General features: G+C 38.3%; 1 protein-coding gene and 1 pseudogene across 1 annotated transcript in view; one reads left to right on the top strand and one right to left on the bottom strand.

Moving 5' to 3' along the window:
* CARNMT1 (carnosine N-methyltransferase 1) overlaps window positions 1–8,160 on the top strand; it is a 45,584-nt gene extending 37,424 nt beyond the window's left edge. Inside the window, exons 7-8 of the mRNA XM_025360761.1 lie at window positions 3,961–4,064; window positions 5,119–8,160. Coding sequence (XP_025216546.1) covers window positions 3,961–4,064; window positions 5,119–5,220 — 206 coding nt within the window. The 3' untranslated portion in view covers window positions 5,221–8,160. The remainder of the gene's footprint in view (window positions 1–3,960; window positions 4,065–5,118) is intronic.
* Window positions 8,161–15,761: 7,601 nt separating this feature from the next.
* LOC112608342 lies at window positions 15,762–22,075 on the bottom strand (annotated as a pseudogene).
* Between the last annotated feature and the right edge of the window lie 255 nt (window positions 22,076–22,330).

Genomic DNA, 22,330 nt, shown 5'->3' with positions numbered 1-22,330 from the left:
TATCACACCCAGTCACCTCTAGCTTCTATCTTTGCTGTTGAGAATTCAGCTTTTTAAAATGTTGCTCCTCTGAAGGTATTCTGTTTTTTTAAGATTTTTTACTTTGTAGTTTTTAGCAGGTATAATATTACATCTAGGTGTGGAGTTTTCTTTTTAATACTGTGCACAGTTTGTTAGGCTTCTTCAGTCTGTGAATTGACCTTATCAGTTGTGAAAAATTCTCAGCTTTGCGGGGGGAGTCCCCTCTTACCAATCATACATTTAGCCTTAAAATATGTAACAATAGCCATTATTTCTTCACATACTGCCTCATTCTTTTTCTCTGTTTCTTCTGGAAATGCAATCAAATATATTTTAGAACTTCTCATGGTAGCGTTCCTATATCTTAACCACTTCTCTTGCTATCTTTCTTACCATGCTGCACTGTGGATAGTTTCTTCTGACCAATAGTCTTTTATTTGAAAATACTGGGCATATTATTTCTGATAATTCTAACATCTCAAGTCTTTGCGGGTCATTTTCTGCTTTCTCTTGCTTTTCTTGGTTCTTGTTCATGATTCCTTGTTTCTCTGTGCTGTTGACTTTGAGTGGTTTATTGGTGATTGAGAAATCACACTTTGGATTTCTTAAGGCCTGGGTTGAAGTGTTTTTCCCCAAAGGAATTTGCATTTGCTTCTGCCAGGAGATGAGAGCATTGTCAGACCAGAAGTGTTTTAAACTAAATTAGAACTTGAGGTTTATTGGACCACCCATGTTATATTAAATTAGGCTATAAATCTACCCTAGGATTAAACCATGATATACAACCACCTTGTCCCTTTAGTAAGCACTAGATCAACTTTCATGCAGTCTCATGGGGTTAAAGGATAGAAGTAAGTTTATTATTTCTTACTCTCACCTTAAAGATAGCCCAATAGGAAAAAAAAAAAAAGGAAAAAAAATCAAATGAGGGCACAAGAATTAATAGGGGGAAAAACATAAAGAGAGCCCCTACTGTTCCTGTCATCATGTCAAGTGATCTTTCAGACTCTCTACCTGGAGCAGGCCCAGGACTTTGTCTTATGTCCCCTTGGTCCAAAGAGTTTATCAAATTGCAGATCAGTTTCTTCTTGGTAGTGATATATTCTCAGGGTAAAAATGGCATCTAGGTGTACCTCTAGGTTCCTGGTAATTTCTTACTAACTTCCCAACCTAACTTAAGTTTTTAAAATAAGTTTAATGCACCAACTTTCATTGTTTGCAATAGGAATGTCGGTCTGAATAACCTAACATACCTGCCTTTACAGGAAGCAAAAGTTCCTTTATATATTTTTATTTCTTTAACAGTTGTATTAATTCGTTTCCACACTGCTGTAAAGATACTACCCGAGACTGGGTAATTTACAAATAAAAGAGATTTAATTGACTGACAAGTCCATATTGCTGGGGAGGTCTCAGGAAACTTACAATCATGGCAGAAGGGGAAGCAGGCACCTTCTTCACAAGGTGGCAGGGGAGAGAGGGTAAGGGAGGAACTGCCACTTTTAAAGCATCAGATCTTGCGAGAACTCAGTATCATGAGAACAGCTTCGGGGGAACTGCCCCCATGATCCAGTCCCCTCCCACCAAGTCCCTCCTTCCACGTGGGATTACCACTGGAGATGGGATTTGGGTGGAGGCACAAAGCCAAACCATATCACCAGTAAACTATATTTTTAAAAAAATTCTTTAGAGGGGGAAAACAGAGAAAACTACCCAGCAATGAAATAGGCTATACAACATAAATATGCAAGTTATTAAAAAAAAAAAAAAAAAAAAAAACTGGATGACATAGCTCATGCCTGTAATCCTGACAGCTCCTGAGGTCAAGCCAGGCAGACTGATTGAGGCCAGGATTTCTAGACCAGGCTGGGCAACACAGCAAGACCCCTCATCTCTAAAAAAATGTTTAAAAATTAGCCAGGTGTAGTGGCATGTGCCTGTAGTCCCAGCTACTTGGGAGCTGAGGTGGGAGGATCACTTGAGCCCAGAAATTCAAGGCTGTAGTGAACTATGCCTATGCCATTGCACTTCAATCTGGGTGACACAGCAAGACTCCAACACTCAGTAAAAAAAAAAAAATGAAAAAAAGAATAAATGTAAACAGCCTATATACAGAAAAAAATGTTCATTCTCACTGTTAGTCAAATAAATCAGTATAAATGTGCTACCATTTTTCACCTATCATATTCACTAAGTTTTAAAATTTGCTTACTTAAAGCTTAGGTAAGTACAGTGAGATGGGATATGCTCTTGTTCTGCTACTGGGGATGTAAAATGATATGACTTTTTTCTAGAAAAACAGTAACATCTTATAAAATAATGTATGGGGAAACCTTAAATATTCGTACATTTAGTCAGGGGTTGGCAAACTACAGCCCATAGATCAAATGTGGCCTGCAGCCTATTTTTGTATGACCCTACCACTACAAGTATCTCTTACATTCTTAAAGGGTAATGGGGAAGAACACAAATAAGAATATATGCTGGAGACTGTAAGTGGAACACAAAGCCTCCATTATTTGCCATCTGTCCTGTTACATAATTGTTATCTTTTGAAAGTAGCACTAACATATACATTATATTCATGGTCATTTTTTCTAGTCAGTTACGTAGGATAGAGAAAGGAGAGAGAAAGAAAAACTTTTTTATCCTAACTGTGATCTACAGAATGGTAAGCCTCTTGGTAGCAGAAACTTTGTCTTGTTATTAAATACTTTTATCTTCCATGATTAGCACATTGTATGAGGAGTAGGAGTAGAGAGCTGGTTGCAGGATTTTTAATTAACCCAATGAAAAGTAAAGAGAAGATTGTCTAGATTAGCCTGAGGTATATATAACTGTGTGTTACGGTTCCTGGATGAGGCTGATATATTGGGCAAAATGATAGATTGAAAGATTTGAAAATCATGCTTTAAATCATATGTTCGTTTCTTGAATGTATGGAAAGGAATGAGCAAAGAGTAAAGGGAGGATGTCATAGAAATAGTATAATACTTGTCATTTACTTAGTGCCTTGTTTATGACAGGTGTAATACATATTATCTCACCTTAAAGTCATATTACAGGGCACACACGGTGGCTCACGCCTGTAATTGCAACACTTTGGGAGGCCAAGGCTGGTGGATCACTTGAAGTCAGGAGTTCAAGCAGCCCGGCCAGCATGGTGAAACCCTGTCTCTACTAAAAATATAAAAATCAGCCTGGCGTGATGACAGGTCCCTGTAATTCCAGCTATTCAGGAGGCGGAGGCAGGAAAATCGCTTGAACCTGGGAGGTGGAGGTTGCAGTAAGCCCAGATCGTGCCACTGTACCCCACCCAGCCTGGGCAACAGAGTGAGATTCTATCTAAAAATAAATAAATAAATAAAATAAAAATAAAAAGTATATTATAGATGAAGCAGAGTTAGTGAATTGCCCACAGGCACACAATTACTAGATGTTAGAGGTGTGATATGAACAGTGCACTTTAAAAAAAAAAGCCAGCTCTAGTGTTACTTCCTTCTTTGAAGAAACTTTCTCTATAACTTCTGTCCACCTTTTACTACCTGGGTTAACTTGAGGCTCCTTCTTTGTTTTCATATGATACACAGTTGGTAACTGCAGTTTGGCATTTACTTATGGAATTATAATTGCAGAATACATTTGGAATTTGAGGACTTAGCATTATCTGATTCATCTACTCCTTCAATAACTTGAAAGTTAAAAGGTGAAGGCCTGTGGTGTGAATCACAGTGCAAGGCAGGTAGACCAGAGGGACTCACTCCTCATGAGTGTAAGCCCATCTCTTGAGGGTGTCAGATACTAGGCCAAATTTTCAAATGCCCAGACTTTTTATGTTTATCTTATCCAGTACCTAACTTATTCAACTTGGAATTCAGTGTAACACAGCTATGAGTGTGTGTTTATATTCAAGTAATTCATAGTATCTTTAAACCATAGGTCCTCTGCTATACCACTTTGAAAATCTGGCAAATGAACTTTCCATAGAATTGAGCTATGAGGATATAAAAAACGTTGTTCTGCAGTATGGATTCAAGGTAGAGGTAAGAATGGAATAAAATATTGCCGAAGTTTAACTCCCAAAGCACCTTGACAGAAGTGTTGATATCATGGCTGTTAGTGACTATTTGAATTCTGTTTTCTTATCTATAAAGGGAAGATAACACAGGTTGAGTACCCCTTACTCAAAATGCTTGGGACCAGAAATGTGTTGGATTTTGGATTTTTTTCCAATTTTGCAATATATGCATATACATAATGACACATCTTGGGAGGGGACTGAAGTCTAAATATGAAATTCATTTATGTTTTATATATGCCTTATAAGCATAGCCCAAAGGTAATTTTATACAATATTTTAAAATTTTGACCACCTGCACATGAAGTCAGATGTGGAATTTGTCACTTGTGGCATTATGTAGGTGCTCAAAACATTTTGGATTTTGGAGCGTTTCAGATTTTCAGATTAGGGATGCTTGACCTGTGTTACTTAGCTTCCAGAATTATAAGGATTTGGGATAACGTGTACATAAAGGGAAAACTATACTTTCTGGTGAAATAGCCTTTCAGTAAATGGTAGCTGATCATTATAATACTGTTCTTACAGACTCTCACTTATAGATAGAAAGTAGAGTAGGCTCTGGGGAAAACAAAAAGGGGCGGGAGGGCAAGTATAAGAGGGATATTCACAATATGTCCTTGTCCTTGTGTACTGCTTCATCTTTTTTTAATTATGTGCATTACTATAAAGTTTTGTGATATTTTGGCTATTGTGTTTCAGTTCATTTATTTAGAAGCCTTCCATTTTAGCAACAATAGATTTGTTTTTAAGAATGACGAGAAGCAATATGTTATAGTAGTTCAAAGTTCAAGACTGCCAGAGTTTGAATCTTAGTTCCGTCACTTATTAGTGTGACTGTTCTTTGTAAAGTGAGACTACTAATATTAATAGTACCTCTCTTATGGGGGTAGTTGTATGTAATAAATGAATATGTTTAAAATAGTGCCTGCCACTGATACATATGTGCTCAGAATTTGTTAGTGGTGTGGTCATCATGACTGTCATAGTCAGTATTATGATTATTGTTTGCATTGCAGGTGGAAAAAGAATCTGTATTGTCAACATATACTGTGAATGATCTCTCTATGATGAAATACTACTATGAATGTGTCTTGTTTGTGGTCCGTAAGCCACAATAATGGTCTCAAGTGATACCACCTGGAAAAAAGTTTAGTAAGAACAAATGCTGAAATAAACGACTCAAAATCAACTATCAGTGATGACAGGACACAACCTCAAATCAGTGGTGCCTTCTTATTCCTAACAAAATTTAGAAATAGTGTCTATTTTCTTAATATGTCTATTGCTTTTTCAGAAATATACTATGCCATGCAGATTTGTACTACACAAGTAAAAATGGAGGAAATGTCTTGAAGTATACTTTTTCCTTGAAGCCCAGATTGTGTTTCAGTAGGAAAAAACCTAATCTCCAGTGTCTTCATGATGCTATCCATTGCAAGTCTGCCGTATTAATGACTAATAGTATTGAAGTCCATAATAATCTTCCTTTTTTTGTTGTTTTGTATGCATTGCACATGTAACTTTTAGAAGTCTAAGGATCCTCAGTCATATTCAACATCTGGAGTTGGGACTTTGTTCACTTTCAATCTAAGAAAACTACGCGTAAAATGTGTCTTTTTTTTTTTTCTTCAGAGACAGGATCCTGCTCTGTCTCCCAGGCTGGAGTGCAGTGGCACGATCATAGCTCACTGTAACCTCAAACTCCTGGACTCAAGCGATCTTCCTGCCTTAGCCTCCCGAGTAGCTAGGACTATAGGCATGTACCACCGCGCCTGGCCTGTGTCAATTCTTCTATCATTCAGATTAATTTAATTTTGTATTTTCTAGCTCAGATGAACTTAAAGAAGCGTCAAACATTTCTTTTTTATGAAATGTTAAATTTAATAGCATCACAGGCCGGTAAAATATATTCAAGTAACTGAGAAATTATCAAAGTCTTTTGGCCACAATAAACTGAACACTTTATGAAAGCATACTCATCATGGATCTCAACATTCAAAGTGAGAAATAAAAAGCCTTTATTAAAAGTAGTGCTAGGAAACAGAGAAAATAAGAATAAAATTTACCCATTTGAAATATATGATTTTCAGACTCTAAATGAATACAGAGTTTGACAGTGTGATGTTTACAATAATGTCTTTTCTTTAGATTATCTGGATTATGAAAGCAAGCACTTTTTTCATTAAAACAATTATATACTAGGAAAAACTGTCATAATAGTATTAATGTGGGGAATTTTGATTATGAAATTCAGGGATAAATTACTGCCCATTGTCTGTGTCTTCAATATTGTAAGCAGCAGCCATCATGTAATTTCAGATTAATGCCAATTTTGTTCCCTGATAGATGGAGCTTAAACAGTATATGCTGCTTTAAATTTCTACCTCTAGCAGATCTTTATTGGAGGGAGTTTTCCTTTGTATTTTTTAATGTATGTTATTCTGTTTCCAGTAGCTTGGAAAGTAGAGATGACTAATGTTTTAGCCTTTTCTTGGAGAAAAGGAAGAACTCTTCTTGAATATTTTCACAGATGATTGTGATTGCTTTAAATGACCTCTGTGGCAATTTAAATTAGATGGATTTAATCTCAGTAATGTGCTGGTCGCATAAAAGTCATGTTTTAATAGGAAAACTTACTTGTAAATGTTTAGACCTTTGTTGTCACTTAGGCTAGGGAGTCACTACCCTATTTGGCATCTTACTAGTTGGGGGGACCTTTTCCGTGTACAGTGATGGGACTTTCATGACCTTTACTCTCACTATGCAATAGAGGGTTTCATGCAGTTGATTTGACATGTCAAAATTGGGAAAACTGTTACTTTTTTTTTTTTTAAAGATATCTCTTTTTTGTGTCCCTCAGTACTTAGCAGATGTTCATTTGGTGGAAATTCTTATTACTTACATGAATGAGTTTGAATTTAGTGGCAAGGAAGAAAAAAACTCAAACTATTGTTTTTAAAGAAGAAAACTTGCAAAGTACATAAGTATTTTTAAGAAATCAATTGAACAGAAAGGAATGCATGCTGTTTTTGAATGACTTAGACATGCTTTTTATTCACTGACTAGTGTACACTTTTTTACAACTTGTATCAAAACAAATGATCTTTGTTTTTGTCACAGGCAAAAACAGGTTGACACTGGTGGGTTGGCTTTATTAATTTTTTTACTATTAGGTTTTCTTTAATAATGTTACATTTCTAAATTATAGCATATGTTTTAGTTAATTCTGAAATCAGTTACTTCATTTGTTAATTTATCCCTTGTATCATGAATATTGTTTTTTAAATGTTCTATACAAATTTGCATCACTTTTTTTCTTACAGCTTTTGCAGTTAATATATTCTAAACTTGAAAATGTGGTATCAATCAGTAATAGAAGTATCACTGGAGGTTTTATTTAACTTTGTATTTCTTAATTTTAGTCCTAGCTACTAAAGTATGTAAGCCTTAAAGTTTAAAATGTTTTTCTTAAATTAGCTGTATACACATACATTTTCATTTACTTTGTGAAATGCGAGGAGATAGTCCATTGTGCTTGTGTTTTTTTTCTTTAATTTCCATATTCTGAAGCAGTGCAGATATAGGGTATGCTAATCAAGTGAGCAAGGTGGAATATGTACAATATAAGGAGAAGCTGTATAAATCACAGTATAAAATTATGAAGTTTGGTAACTGTAAAATGTACTGTATTTATATGTAACTCTCATTCTAAAAGTTGCCACAAAAGCTGAATTGGAAGCTTCATGTCTGCATGAAATTTCCTATATTTTTAATGTGTATGATGAAATTAATTTTTCTTGAATATTAAAGTCTGCCAATTGCTACGAAACGATAGTTGCTTGGTTGTTTTCATCTAAGTTAGTGTAACCATAGATGTGGGGATTTTAATGAGTTGAGCATGTATACTTTTGAACTCTTGGATTAGCCTGTTTTTATATGCTTCTAGGAAGTCAGTCATATGAATACTTGGTCTTATAATGTACCAGGCCTTATACTAATTATTTTCACTTTGTTTCATTCAGGTTCACCGTAGTAAAGTTAGAATCCACTGAGGAAAAGGAATAATCTTGATTTTCAGTTTTGTTAAATAATAGAAAAAGAATTCTATAAAAGGAACTAGTAGAAGAAAGTTACAGGACCAGCCATTAGTGGGATGAGCACTTAGATCTTCTGGGTTCATTTTCCTGAATGATTGTGATCTCAGGCAAGCCACTCTTGGCTTGTTTCCTCATCTGTAAGAAAGGATTGATACCATCTATTTCAGATAGTTTATTAGGTCATATGAGCTTTTATATATATTTTTGTGTGTATGAAAGCACATGATAGACAGTTACCATAAATGTAATTTCAGTCTGTGTTGACTGCTATCTAGTGATGGAAAAAATGAGGATTGTTAACAGGACATTTTAATTATCTTATGGTGACCCTTTGAAAAAGGTTTCCGTGGAATCCTGGGGAAAACAGTAAAAAATGGTAGGTACAGATACAGATTCCAAAAGTTTGTTGGGAATTACAATGAAATATATAGTAGGTAATGGGAGAGGGTATAATTAAAATTTAATGGCATGTTACTCCCACTTTTATTAACCTGCTAGCACATCCCTCTTATATATGTTTGATTCTTTCTCTGTGATACCTATTTAGATGTGGGATCTTTCAGTCAGTGTATATGTGCATTTTCAGTTAAAAGTTGCCTTTCAGAAGGGACTGCACCAATTTACATGCCAGGAACAGTGTTTAAAAGTAACTTACATCCATTCCCTGGCCAGTACTGGGTATTGCTGAGCTTTTCATTTTTGTCAGTACAGACATACCTCATTTTATTCTACTTTGCTTTATTGCACCTTGCAGATACTTTTTTTTTTTTTTTTTTTTTTTTTTTACAAATTGAAAGTTGGTGGCAACCCTGCATCAAACAAGTCTATATTGGTGTCATTTTCCAACAGCATGTGTTCATGTCATGTCTCTGTGTCAGCATTTTTTAGCAATCAAGTATTTTAAAATTAAGTATGTACATTGTTCTTTTAGACAAAATGCTATTGCACATTTAATATGCTACAGTATATTGTAAACATACTTTTATATGCACTGGGAAACCCCAAAATTTGTGTGACTGTCTTTATCATGATGGTCTGGAACTGAGTCTGTAGTATCTCCAAGGTATGTCTGTATAAGAAGTGTTATCTAATTTGAATATTCATTTACTTAATTGTTGGGAAAGTTAAGCAATTTCTCTGAGTTTGATGGCCAAAGAAAAGTGTTTTTAATCTGCCAGTCTATATGATTTAATGTGGCAGACCTGACAGGTCATTGGCAACAGCTCCAAACCTAATTAAAACATAGTGAGGTTCATCAGGGAGAGTACTGGCCAGAGCCATCAGGACTGTCTTGAGTTCTAGTAATTGAGAGGAGCAGCCACATCTGCTTTTGGTTTTACATAGCTGGCACTGAAGCTGAACAGCAGGAGCAGCTCATTGGACTCCATTATGTTTCATTGTAGCCAAACAATTCGGGAAGTAGGCCCAGAAATTTAGGGGAAACTAAGTCAAGGGCCCCACTGAACCAATGGGATTGCTTTGTGCAGTGGAGTTGGCCGTACAGTTTACCTCCAAAAGGATAGCTGCCGTTTTTTCATGTAGGAACAAAAAGCTGCCACAGTCAGGCCAGCTATGCTATTTCTCTTTGACTAGCGAGGCTTGTTAGATTCTTTTCACCTTGTTAGTCATTAAGTCCAACCACCACGAAATGGGGATGTCAAGCCAAAGAGTCACAAGAGCTACGTTAAATCACATTAAGTTTCAACAAAAGCTTAGCAGGTTAATAGCTGCCTTCTATTGTTAACATATAAAGATGTATGTGGTGGCTGGGTCAGGCAGCTGTTGCGATTGTTGGTATTGAGCTGTTGCCTCTCTGAGTACTCAGGCAGCCATTAAGTCTTTGAAACTTCTCCTGGAGGCCTATATTACTTATACTGGACCATCCGGGGAGCGGGGTCAGTCTGTGTAGTATTCCTTGAGAGTGAGATGGAATAAGATATAGACCAAGAAGTGCAGGCATAAAATCCATGAATTCTATTATACATATATTGAATCTGTCCAAAGAGCCCTGGTGACATTATTTTTGAGGGGTCCAGCTCCTCGTCAAAAACTTGGGGGCTGGGATAGGACAGAAGGGAGTTGGCGCTTCCTCTAGTTTAACCTCTTGCTATTTCAGTAAGTGATTAAAGCTTTGACTGTTCAAACTGCCAGCTCAACTCTCCCTGGCCCCTAACAATTTCAGGTTTCCTTCCCCACTCCAAGCCTTGTCCAAACCCTATCAGTTGAATTAAGGTGACTTTTTTCCTGTAGGAACACAGACCAAGAAGTTTAACATGCAACAAGTGCTACAGCACAGATGCCAAAAGATCAGGTTATCCCCCAGCTGGGAGTTCCAGGTGGCAGAGGAAGCTAGTCTACAATGACAGAAGGAGCAATGGTGGTGGGGAATAGAGTTCATCTGCTCATAATTGTTATATCCACGCAATTGTCGTTAGTATACCTGAGTGTTTATGCTTACAAAAAAATAGTGTTGCCTATTTTATTGTGTGAAGTGGCCTACAAAGTGTTCTCTTGTGTTTTTATGTTTCCCAGTGGTGGTGGGGAAGAAATTTGATTGTCAGCGTTTTTTTCCATTGACCACTGTCTCCAGGTTCAGTGCCTGAGCACTGCTGCTACTTCTTCCCCCATCTATCTCCAGCATCCAATGAGTGTCCAGCTTCTAAGACCCCTTACTTTGGTGCTGATCATAATCTCAAAATACATAATCCTGAATGTCAAAATCCTGAAATAACAAAATCTTTAAGGTCTAAAGTCCCTAACATCTAAAATTTCAATAGATTAAAATCTTTGAAATTCTGTGAGACAAATTCTGGGGAAGGGATTAATGTGTTTTCAGTTGTATGCAGTGTACTTGCATCATGACAGGCAGAACTATTACCTTGTTACTGTCTTTACTAGGAAATTACGGTTTAAGGAGATTCGTATGGGTGCCAAGTTGACAAGAAGTAGACTTGGGGACATAATTTTAGGTGGCAACTTGCCTGGATTAAGGCATACTAGAAACCTAGTAAGACATTATTTTCAGTGTATCTGTGAGAGTCTTTCTAGGGGAGACGTGTGTGTGAGTCTCAGTGGACTAAGTGGGAAAGATCTGTCCTCATGTTGGCAGGGGCCATCCACTCAGCCAGGGGCCTATAGAGAACCGAGAGGGCAAATTAGTCCCTCTCAGAGCTGGGACAAATTTTCTGCTGCTGCCTCGGACATCAGAAATTTGACACCACAAAGTACATTATCACAGCATTAACTGTGTGTAAGCATTGTGCATGTATGTAAAAATGTAGAAACTTCCTCAATAAAGGAAGCGATGTACTCTTTGTATGTCTGCATTTGTCAAAGATAAAATTTCTGAGAATCTTGGCTCTTTGGGCTACTGTGTATGTGGTGGTGACCCATTGAAGGGTTTTTTTGGGGTGTGTGTGTGTGTGTGTTTTGTTTTTAAGACAGAGTCTTGCTCTGTCGCTCAGGCTGGAGTGCAGTGGCACCATCTCAGCTCACTGCAACTTCTGCCTCCTGGGTTCAAGCGATTCTCTTGCCTCAGCCTCTCAAGTAGCTGGGACTACAGGCATCCACCACCACACCTGGCTAATTTTGTATTTTTGTAGAGACAGGGTTTCACCATGTTGGCCAGGCTGGTCTTGAACTCCTGACTTCAGGTGATCCGCCCATGTTGGCCTCCCAAAGTGCTGGTATTGCAGACGTGAGCCACCATGCCCAGCCAAGTTTTGTTTTTTGTTTTTTTGTTGTTGTTTTCTTTTGAGATGGAGTCTTGCTCTGTTGCCCCAGCTGGAGTGCGGTTTTCATGATCTCGGCTCACTGTAATCTCCACCTACTGGATTCAAGCAATTCTCCTGCCTCAGCCTCCTGAGTAGCTGGGATCATAGGTGCCTACCACCATGCCCGGCTAATTTTTGTATTTTTGGTAGAGATGGGGTTTCACCATGTTGGTCAGGCTGGTCTCAAACTCCTGACCTGAAGTGATCTGCCCGCCTCGGCCTCCCAAAGTGCTGGGATTATAGGGTAAGCCACTGTGCCCGGCCCCCCATTGAAGTTTTTGATTGATCTCATCAGAAGACTTATGTTGTCTATCACAGTATTTCAGATGACTGCAGTTATAAAGCTGGGTGTATGCTTTTATATATTTAGCTTTTTCACCCATTTCTTTGTGAATACAGTTCATCTGCTCATAATTGTTATATCCACGCAGTTGTCATTAGTATGCCTGAGTGTTTATGCTTGCAAAAAATGTTATTTCCTATTTCATTGTGTGAAGTGGCCTACAAAGTGTTCTCTTGTGTTATGTTTCTCAAATAAATCCCCTTTTAAAAATGTAAATAAATGTTTTTGAGATAATTTTTAAGATTTTTTTCCCTATGTTATATTTTCAAGATTTTGAGATTTTGGGATTGCAATATTCTGGATTTTTAGACTTCAGGGATTTTGATCTTTCAGTATTTCAATATTTGAGATTATGGCATTCAGAATTGTTTTTCAGGATTATGGTCCAAACTTCTTTTCTGTCCATGCTCACGCCACTGTGTTCTGCCCTGCAGTCTTCCAGCTTTGACCGCTCCAGCACCCAGAGCCCTGTCCTCATTATAAGCCAGGTTGGACTGTTGACAGGAACCAGGTGTTTGGCTTTATACTATTAGGCAAGGCATTTCCTTCACTCACTTTTAAGTGGCCACCCATGCTCAATTCAAACAAATTAACTTCTGTTTTCAGGTCACTCAAAGCTCTATATTAAATAGCGAAGCCTTCATTCCTGACAACGTTAATTTACCTTTGAGGACTCTCCACCTCAGCAGTCACAGCCATACCGCCTTTTAGCTGGTACCATGGGACTTGCTGCTCTGTTGTCATAACATTTCTTCTTTCTGCCTCGAAGAGAGTGAGCAACAATGAAGTTATTATTTGGGTAACTTATTTCAGTCCTGCTTCTAGCAGCTCAACATATAAACAGGAAGAAGTAGGGTCTCCTGCCAACTGGGCAATAGTATTCATTACTGGATCTTCGGAGTCTTATTTTCTTGAACTGGCCTGCAGATCCTTGTTCTTCCTAATCCAGAAATCCATGTCTGTCAGCATCCTTTCTTTCTCAACAAAATTGCTAAGTCTGCTATTTGAGTTTACCCTATTTACAATCTAATGTGTTAGTCTGTTACAGTTTCCTAGATGCTGGTAAAGACATGAAAAATTACACAAATAATACAGAGAGTTCTGTTCTCATCCAGCTTCCCCCAAAGATAGCATTTTAAGTAACCATATTATTAAAACCTTGAAGTTGACATTGGTACAATACTATTACTAAACTGTTGATAGACCTTGTTTAGAGTTTACCAGTACTTGCATGCACTGTTTTTTTTTCCCTTATTTTTTCACTTTTAACCTACCTTAATATTTAAAATGGGTTTCTCATTAATAGCACATACCTTGGTCTTGCTTTTTAAATTTTAATTAATGCATAGTATTTGTACATATTTATATAGGGCACATGTGATATTGTTACATGCATAGAATGTGATGATCAATTTAGGGTATTTGGGGTATCCATCACCTTGAATATTAATTCCTATATATTAGGAACATTCCAAGTCCTCTCTTCTAGTTATTTTGAAATATATAATACATTGTTGTTAACTATAGTCACCCAACTTTGTATCAAACATTAGAACTTTAACTGTATGTTTGTACCCATTAACCAACCTCTCTTCATAGCCACTCCCACCCATATGCCCTTCCCATCCTCTGATAGCTATCATTCTACTCACTACCTCCATGAGGTCAACTTTCTTAGCTCCCACATATGAGTGAGAACATGCAGTATTTGTCTCTGTCTGCCTGGCTTATTTAATGTCCTCCAGATCCATCCATGTTGCCGTAAATGACATGATTTCATTCTTTTTTATGACTGAATAGTATTCCATTGTGTACGTAGACCACATTTCCTTTGTTCATCTGTTGATGGTCACTTAGGTTGATTCCTTATCTTTGCTGTCAGTAGAGCTGTCAGAAACATGGGAGTGCATGTATCCTTCTGGTATACTGATTTCCTTTGGATAAATGCCCAGTAGAAGAATTGCTGGGTGGTATGGTAGTTCTATTTTTAGTTTTTTTCTCTATTGTTTTCCATAGTGGCTAAACTAATTTACATTTTCACCAACAGTTTGAGTTCCCTTTTCTGTATATCCTCACCAGCATCTGTAATTTTTTGCTTTTTAACAATACTTATGCTAATGTAAAGTGAGACTGCATTATGATTTATTATTATTATTGCATCAGCCAACCTTTAATGTTCAAAAAAGGCATGGATGCAGAGCATAGGAGATGTGGCAGGGTCTCAGGCCTTGGTCCAGAAATGAGGGAGAGATGAACACAAAGCAGACACTTTCAACTGGCCACACAGTCTGGGAGGGCAGGGAGAAACACAGATTTGGACATTCATAAAAAAAAAAAAAAAAAAACGTAAAATCAAGCACTCCATTTTGTACCCATTGAAGAGTTTGATATAGGAAACTCAGTCACCACCCTGGAGACTGGAGGGGAGATCCCCCCCTCCCCTGCCAACATCAAAAAGCAAGCTTGGCACACACAAAGGGCTTAGGGAGGGGCATTCTGCCTCCCCACCAGCCCCAAGAAGGGACTTGAAAATAAAAGAATAAGCTGGATCCCCTACCCCTACATTGTCAACCCTACACATGAGAGTTTTGAAGGCCAGCCAACTAATGACAGGGGCTGCTCTAAGAGAACACCAGAGGAATGAGAAAATGGAGGACTAAGCAGGGAGCAGACAGGAGAAAAATGTAATGGAAAAAAAAAAAATTCAAGCTAATCCTACCCCCAACATCCTCCTATCATGATCTCAGGCAGGAAGAACAAAAGGTAATCCACAAAGACACAGCCCTTACTTAGAATTTCTGACAGCAAGACAAGTCTGCTCCCCACTCCCACACACCACACACAGACACATTTCAGGGCGCCCTAAAGAATGCATCCCCACCCCACCCTCTGCCCCAAGCCATAGAATCACAGTTCAGTGGAATATTCTGCTGGTGGTAGATCCATCCCTCCACCTTCCTTCCTATCCTTTTCTCCTTGACAGTCCCAGCACAGTCCCCCTGCAGCCTCCTGGCCCTCCCAGCATCCCCCTGGGCCAGGAAGAGGCAGCTGCACAGTTTTAGTTCCACCTCCAGAGACCTATTTCTTTTCCTCAGCCCTCCTAGTCTTTTGGCCTGGTAGTCTGTTGAGGGCTTTTTCTTTTGTATAGGGAAAAAAAGAGAAAAGGGAGAGGTGGGAGAGATTTTCCTAGTGCAATACAACCAAAAAATATTTTTAAAGTCTTGAAAAACAAATATAAAGCAGCCTTCTTCCCCAGGCAACTGAACAGAAAGGTTTGGTTGTGTTGACTGCCACATACACATGAAAACGAATATACAGTCCATGCAGTAGCACAGCCATTGGAGAAGACATCCTGATGTCCTGATTTGCCCCAGTGCAAAACAGTCCTAGCAACGCCCCCTGCTTGCCATCGCTGCCACCGCCACTGACATCTTCACTGTGGCCACCTAGCCTGACTTGAAGAGGAGGATTGCAACTTGACTTAAGTAAAAATAGATGAGGTGCTTTGTCTTGTGTGTGACGTAGCTGCCAAATTTCGGCCCACGATACAATGCCAGGTAGGGCTGTATTTCTTGTCAAATTCCTTCTTGATATAGGCTGCAATGTCCTTCTCTATGTTGTACTTCTCCATGGCCTGCGTGGCGCAGTCAATGACATCCTGTTGCATATCCTCAGACGTGTCTGCGGTCTTGATCACTGCCTTCCAGTCAGACATCGTGACACTTCACGGAGGCGAGTCCGCAGGGGCCCGTGGGGAGCAGCGATGGCCCAAGGCAGAGCGCAGGCAGCGGCGGTGACTCCTGGGCTCCTCCTGCAGCCACTGCCACTAAGGTCTCCCGCTCCCGCAGCCCCAGGCCAGTCGCTACCCGCCACGGTCCGCCCTTGGAGTTGCCCGCGCGGCCTGCCAGCCTGCCCGGTCCGCGCTGGCGACGCACAGTTCCGCTCTGCTCTGCCGCTCTCTTTTTATTTTGTTTTTAGATGGAGTCTGGCTCTGTCACACAGGCCGGAGTGCAGTGGCGCGATCTCAGCTCACTGCAACTTCCGCCTCCCGGGTTCAAGCGATTCTCCTGCCTCAGCCTTCCAAGTAACTGGGACTACCGGTGCACGCCACCACGCCTGACTTATATATGATATATAGTATATGTTTATATGATATATAAGCATATGTTTATATATATTAATATATAATGCTATATGATATATGGTATATAATCTGTATTACATATAATCTAGATTATATTATATAATATATATTATAATATCTCTATATAACTATAATTATATATAAATGTAATATAGTTATATATAGATTATATTATTTTATAATTATAACTATATGTGATATAGATTATATTATAATATGGCTTATATATAATATAGATAACTATATTATATATAATTCTATATAATATAGATTATATTATATACCTTATATAATATAGCTTATATAAATATATTACATATTATATAAAATATATAGTTTATATATATATGTATATATTTTTTTGAGACAAGAGTCTCACTCGGTCACCCAGGCTGGAGTGCAGTGGTGCGACCTCAGCCCACTGCAGCCTCCGCGTCCCGGGTTCAAGCGATTCTCCTGCCTGCCTCAGCCTACTAAGTAGCTGGGATTACAGGCACCGCGCCACCACGCCCAGCTAATTATTTGTGTAGTTTTAGTAGAGACAGGGTTTCACCATGTTGGTCAGGCTGGTCTCAAACTCCTGACCTCGTGACCTGCCCGCCTCAGCCTCCCAAAGTGCTGGGATTACAGGCGTGAGCCACTGCGCCCCGCCTTGTATTTTTAATAGAGACAGGGTTTCGTCATGTTGGCCAGGCTGGTCTTGAACTCCTGGCCTCAGGTGATCCACCCACCTCAGCCTCCCAAAGTTCTTGGATTACAGGCGTGAGCCACCGCGCCCAGCGCCTCATTATGATTATGATTTTTCTCTGATGAAGAGTGATGTTGAACATTTCCTGTTGACCATTTGTATGTCTTCTTTTAAGAAATGTGTATTCATAGACATTTACAGAACTCTCCACCCCAAATAAACAGAATATACATTCTTCTTAGCACATTGCACTTATTCTAAAATTGACCATATAATTGGAAGTAAAGCACTCCTCAGCAAATGTAAAAGAACAGAAATCACAACAAACTGTCTCTCAGACCACAGTGCAATCAAAGTAGATCAGGATTAAGAAACTCATTCAAAACCACACAACTACATGGAAACTGAACAACTTACTCCTGAATGACTACTGGGTAAATAACAAAATGAAGCAGAAATAAAGATGTTCTTTGAAACCAATGAGAACAAAGACACAATGTACCAGAATCTCTGGGACACATTTAAAGCAGTGTGTAGAGGGAAATTTATAGCACTAAATGCCCACAAGAGAAAGCTGGAAAGATCTAAAATCGACACCCTAACATCACAATTAAAAGAACTAGAGAAGCAAGAGCAAACAAATCCAAAAGCTAGCAGAAGGCAAGAAACTAAGAGCAGAATTGAAAGAGATAGAGACACAAAAAATCTTTCAAAAAAAAATAATGAATCTAGGGGCTGGTTTTTTGAAAAGATCAACAAAAATGACAGACCGCTAACAAGACTAATAAAGAAGAAAAGAGAGAAGAATCAGATAGATGCAATAAAAAAATGATAAACAGGATATCACCACCGATCCCACAGAAATACAAACTACCATCAGAATACTATAAACACCTCTACGCAAATAAACTAGAAAATCTAGAAGAAATGGATAAATTCCTGGACACATACACCCTCCCAAGACTAAACCAGGAAGAAGTTGAATCTCTGAATAAACCAATAACAGCCTCTGAAATTGAGGCAATAATTAATAGCCTACTAACCAAAAAAAGTCCAGGACCAGACGGATTCACAGCCGAATTCTACCAGTGGTACAAAGAGGAGCTAGTACTATCCTTTCTGAAACTATTCCAATCAATAGAAAAAGAGGGAATTCTCCCTAACTCATTTTATGAGGCCAACTTCATCTTGATACCAAGCCCTGGCAGAGACACAACAAAAAAACAGAGTTTTAGACAAATATCCCTGATGAACATCGACGTGAAAATCCTCAATAATATACTGGCAAACCGAATCCAGCAGCACATCAAAAAGCTTATACGCCACCATCAAGTCGGCTTCATCCCTGGGATGCAAAGGCTGGTTCAACATACGCAAATCAATAAACGTAATCCATCACAAAACAGAACCAATGACAAAAACCACATGATTATCTCAATGGATGCGGAAAAGGCCTTCAACAAAATTCAACAGCCCTTCATGCTAAAAACTCTCAATAAACTAGGTATTCATGGAACGTATCTTAACATAGTAAGGGCTATTTATGACAAACCCACAGCCAGTATCATACTGAATGGGCCAAAATCGGAAGCATTCCCTTTGAGAACCTGCACAAGACAAGGATGCCCTCTCTCACCACTCCTATTAAACATAATGTTGGAAGTTCTGGCCAGGGCAATCAGGCAAGAGAAAGACATAAAGGGTGTTCAATTAGGAAATGAGGAAGTCAAATTGTCCCTGTTTGCAGATGACATGGTTCTATATTTAGAAAACCCCATTGTCTCAGCCCAAAATCTCCTTAAGCTGATAAGCAACTTCAGCAATGTCTCAGGATACAAAATCAATGTGCAAAAATCACAAGCATTCCTATACACCATTAACAAACAGAGAGCCAAATCATGAGTGAACTCCTATTCACAATGGCTACAAACAATAAAATACCTAGGAATCCAACTTACAAGGGATGTGAAGGACCTCTTCAAGAACTACAAACCACTGCTCAATGAGATAAAAGAGGACACAAACAAATGGAAGAATATTCTATGCTCATGGATAGGAAGAATCAATATCGTGAAAATGGCCATACTGTTCAAAGTAATTTATAGATTCAATTCCATCTCCATCAAGCATCCCCATCAAGCTACCAATGACTGTCTTCACAGAATTGGAAAAAACTACTTTAAAGTTCATATGGAACCAAAAAAGAGCCTGCATTGCCAAGACAAACCTAAGCAAAAAGAACAAAGCTAGAGGCATCACACTACCTGACTTCAAACTATACTACAAGGCTACAGTAACCAAAACAGCATGGTACTAGTACTAAAACAAAGATATAGACAATGGAAAAGAACAGAGGCCTCAGAAGTAATGCTACACATCTACAACCACCTGATCTTTGACAGACCTGTACAAGAAATGGGGGAAGGATTCCCTATTTAATAAATGATGCTGGGAAAACTGGCTAGCCATGTGTAGAAAGCTGAAACTGGATCTCTTCCTTACGCCTTACACAAAAATTAATTAAAGAGGGATTAAAGACTTAAATGTTAGACCTAAAACCATAAAATCCCTAGAAGAAAACCTAGGCAATACCATTCAGGACATAGGCATAGGCAAGGACTTCATGGCTAAAACACCAAAAGCAATGGCAACAAAAGCCAAAATAGGTAAATGGGATCTAATTAAACTAAAGAGCTTCTGCATGGCAAAAGAAACTACCATCAGAGGGAACAGGCAACCTACAGAACGGGAGAAAATTTTTGCAATCTACCCATCTGACAAAGGGCTAATATCCAGAATCTACAAAGAACTCAAAGAAATGTACAAGAAAAAAACAACCCCATCAAAAAGTGGGCAAAGGATATGAACAGACACTTCTCAAAAGCAGACATTTATGTAGCCAACAGACACATGAAAAAATGCTCATCATCACTGGCTATCAGAGAAATGCAAATCAAAACCAAATGAGATACCATCTCGTGCCAGTTAAAATGGCAATCATTAAAAAGTCAAGAAACAACAGATGCTGGAGAGGATGTGGAGAAACAGGAAAGCTTTTACACTGTCGATGGGAGTGTAAATTAGTTCCACCATTGTGGAAGACAGTGTAGCAATTCCTCAAGGATCTAGAACTAGAATTACCATTTGACTCAGCAATTCCATTACTGGGTATATACCAAAAGGATTATAAATCATACTACTATAAAGACACATACATATGTATGTCTATTGTAGCACTATTCACAATAGTAAAGATTTGAAACCAACCCAAATATCCATCAATGATAGACTGGATTAAGAAAATGTGGCACATATACACCATGGAATACTATGCAGCCATAAAAAAGGATGAGTTCATGTCCTTTGCAGGGACATGGATGAAGCTGGAAACCATCATTCTGAGCAAACTATCACAAGGACAGAAAACCAAACACCACATGTTCTCACTCATAGGTGGGAACTGAACAATGAGATCACTTGGGCACAGGGTGGGGAACATCACACACCAGGGCCTGTTGGGGGTTAGGGGGCTCAGGGAGGGACAGCATTAGGAGAAATACCTAATGTAAATGATGAGTTAATGGGTGCAGCAAACCAACATGGCACATGTATACCTATGTATCAAACCTGAATGTTGTGCACATGTACCCTAGAACTTAAAGTATAATAATAATAATAAAAGAAATATTTACATACATATGAAGACACAGAAAAAGGAAAGGGAGTCGCACAGAAAAGAGGCCAGTAACTGCACGCACTTTCTTCCAAACTCAGTACCTTGGCTATATTAATTTACCTTCTATATTATTAAACAATTATTATGTAGTATGTGTCCTATCTACTATGTTCATATTTTAAATAAAATCGGAAATGTAAAAAAAAAAAAGAAATGTCTGTTCATGTTCTTTGCCCACTTTTTAATGAGATTATTTGTTGTTGTTTTACTCTTCTTGGACTTCCTATATATTCCGGATATTAGTCCCTTGTCAGAGAAATAGTTTGCAGATATTTTCTCCCATTCAACAGGCTGTCTCTTCAGTCTGTTTATTGTTTCCTTTGCTATGCAGAAGCTTTTTGGTTTAGTATGGTCCCACTCATCTAATTTTGTTTTTGTTGCCTGTGCTTTTGACGTCCTAGGGCCATAAAATCTTTGCCTAGATCAATGTCCTGGTGTTTCTCATATGTTTTCTTCTAGTAGTCTTATGCTTTCAGGACTTATGTTTAAGTATTTACTCCATCTTGAACTGGTTTTTGGTTGTGGTGAGAGGTAGGGGGTCCTCTTTCATTCTTCTGCATATGTATATCCACTTTTTCTAGCACAATTTATTGAAGAGGGTGTTCTTTACCCAATATTCTTCACACCTTTGTTGAAAATCAGTCAGCTATAAATACACGGATTTCTTTCTGTGTTCTTTGTTTTGCTCCACTGGTCTCTGTTTCTGTTTTTAAACTAATACCATGCTGTCTTGGTTACTACAGGCTTGTAATATATTTTGAAGTCAAGTAGTATGATGCCTCAAGCTCTTTTTGCTCTGGATTCCTTTGGCTATTTGGGCTCTTTTTGGTCCCATATGAATTTTAGGATTTTTTTTTCCTATTTATGTGAAAAATTGCATTGGCATTTTGATACAGATTGTATTCAGTCTGTAGAATGCTTTGGGCAGTATGGTCATTTTAATAATACTAATTATGATCCACATGCTTCGGATGTTTTTCCATTTGTTTGTGTCCTTTTCAGTTTCTTTTATCAATGTTTGGGAGTTTTCCTTGTAGAGGTCTTTCACCTCCTTGGTTAAATTTATTCCTAGGTATTTAAAATTTTTTTTAACTATTTTAAGTGGGATTGCCTTCTTGATTTCTTTCTCAGCTAGTTTATTATTGGTGTGTAGAAACACTACTGATTTCTGAGGCCGGGCACTGTGGCTCATGCCTGTAATCCCAGCACTTTGGGAGGCCAAGATGGGGAGATCACTTGAGCCCAGGAGTCCAAGACCAGCCTAAGCAACATAGCGACACCCCATCTCTAGTTTAAAAAAACAAAAACACTACTGATTTTTGTATGCTGATTTTGTATCTTACAACTTTACGAAATTTATTCATCAGATCTAAGCATTTTTTGGTGGAGTCTTTAGGTTGTTCTTCTAGATACAAGATTATGTCAACTGCAAAGAGGTACAATTTGA

The sequence above is a fragment of the Theropithecus gelada genome, chromosome 15 (assembly GCF_003255815.1).
Source record: "Theropithecus gelada isolate Dixy chromosome 15, Tgel_1.0, whole genome shotgun sequence".
NCBI lineage: Eukaryota > Metazoa > Chordata > Mammalia > Primates > Cercopithecidae > Theropithecus > Theropithecus gelada.
This window is presented reverse-complemented; position numbering and strand designations above follow the sequence as displayed.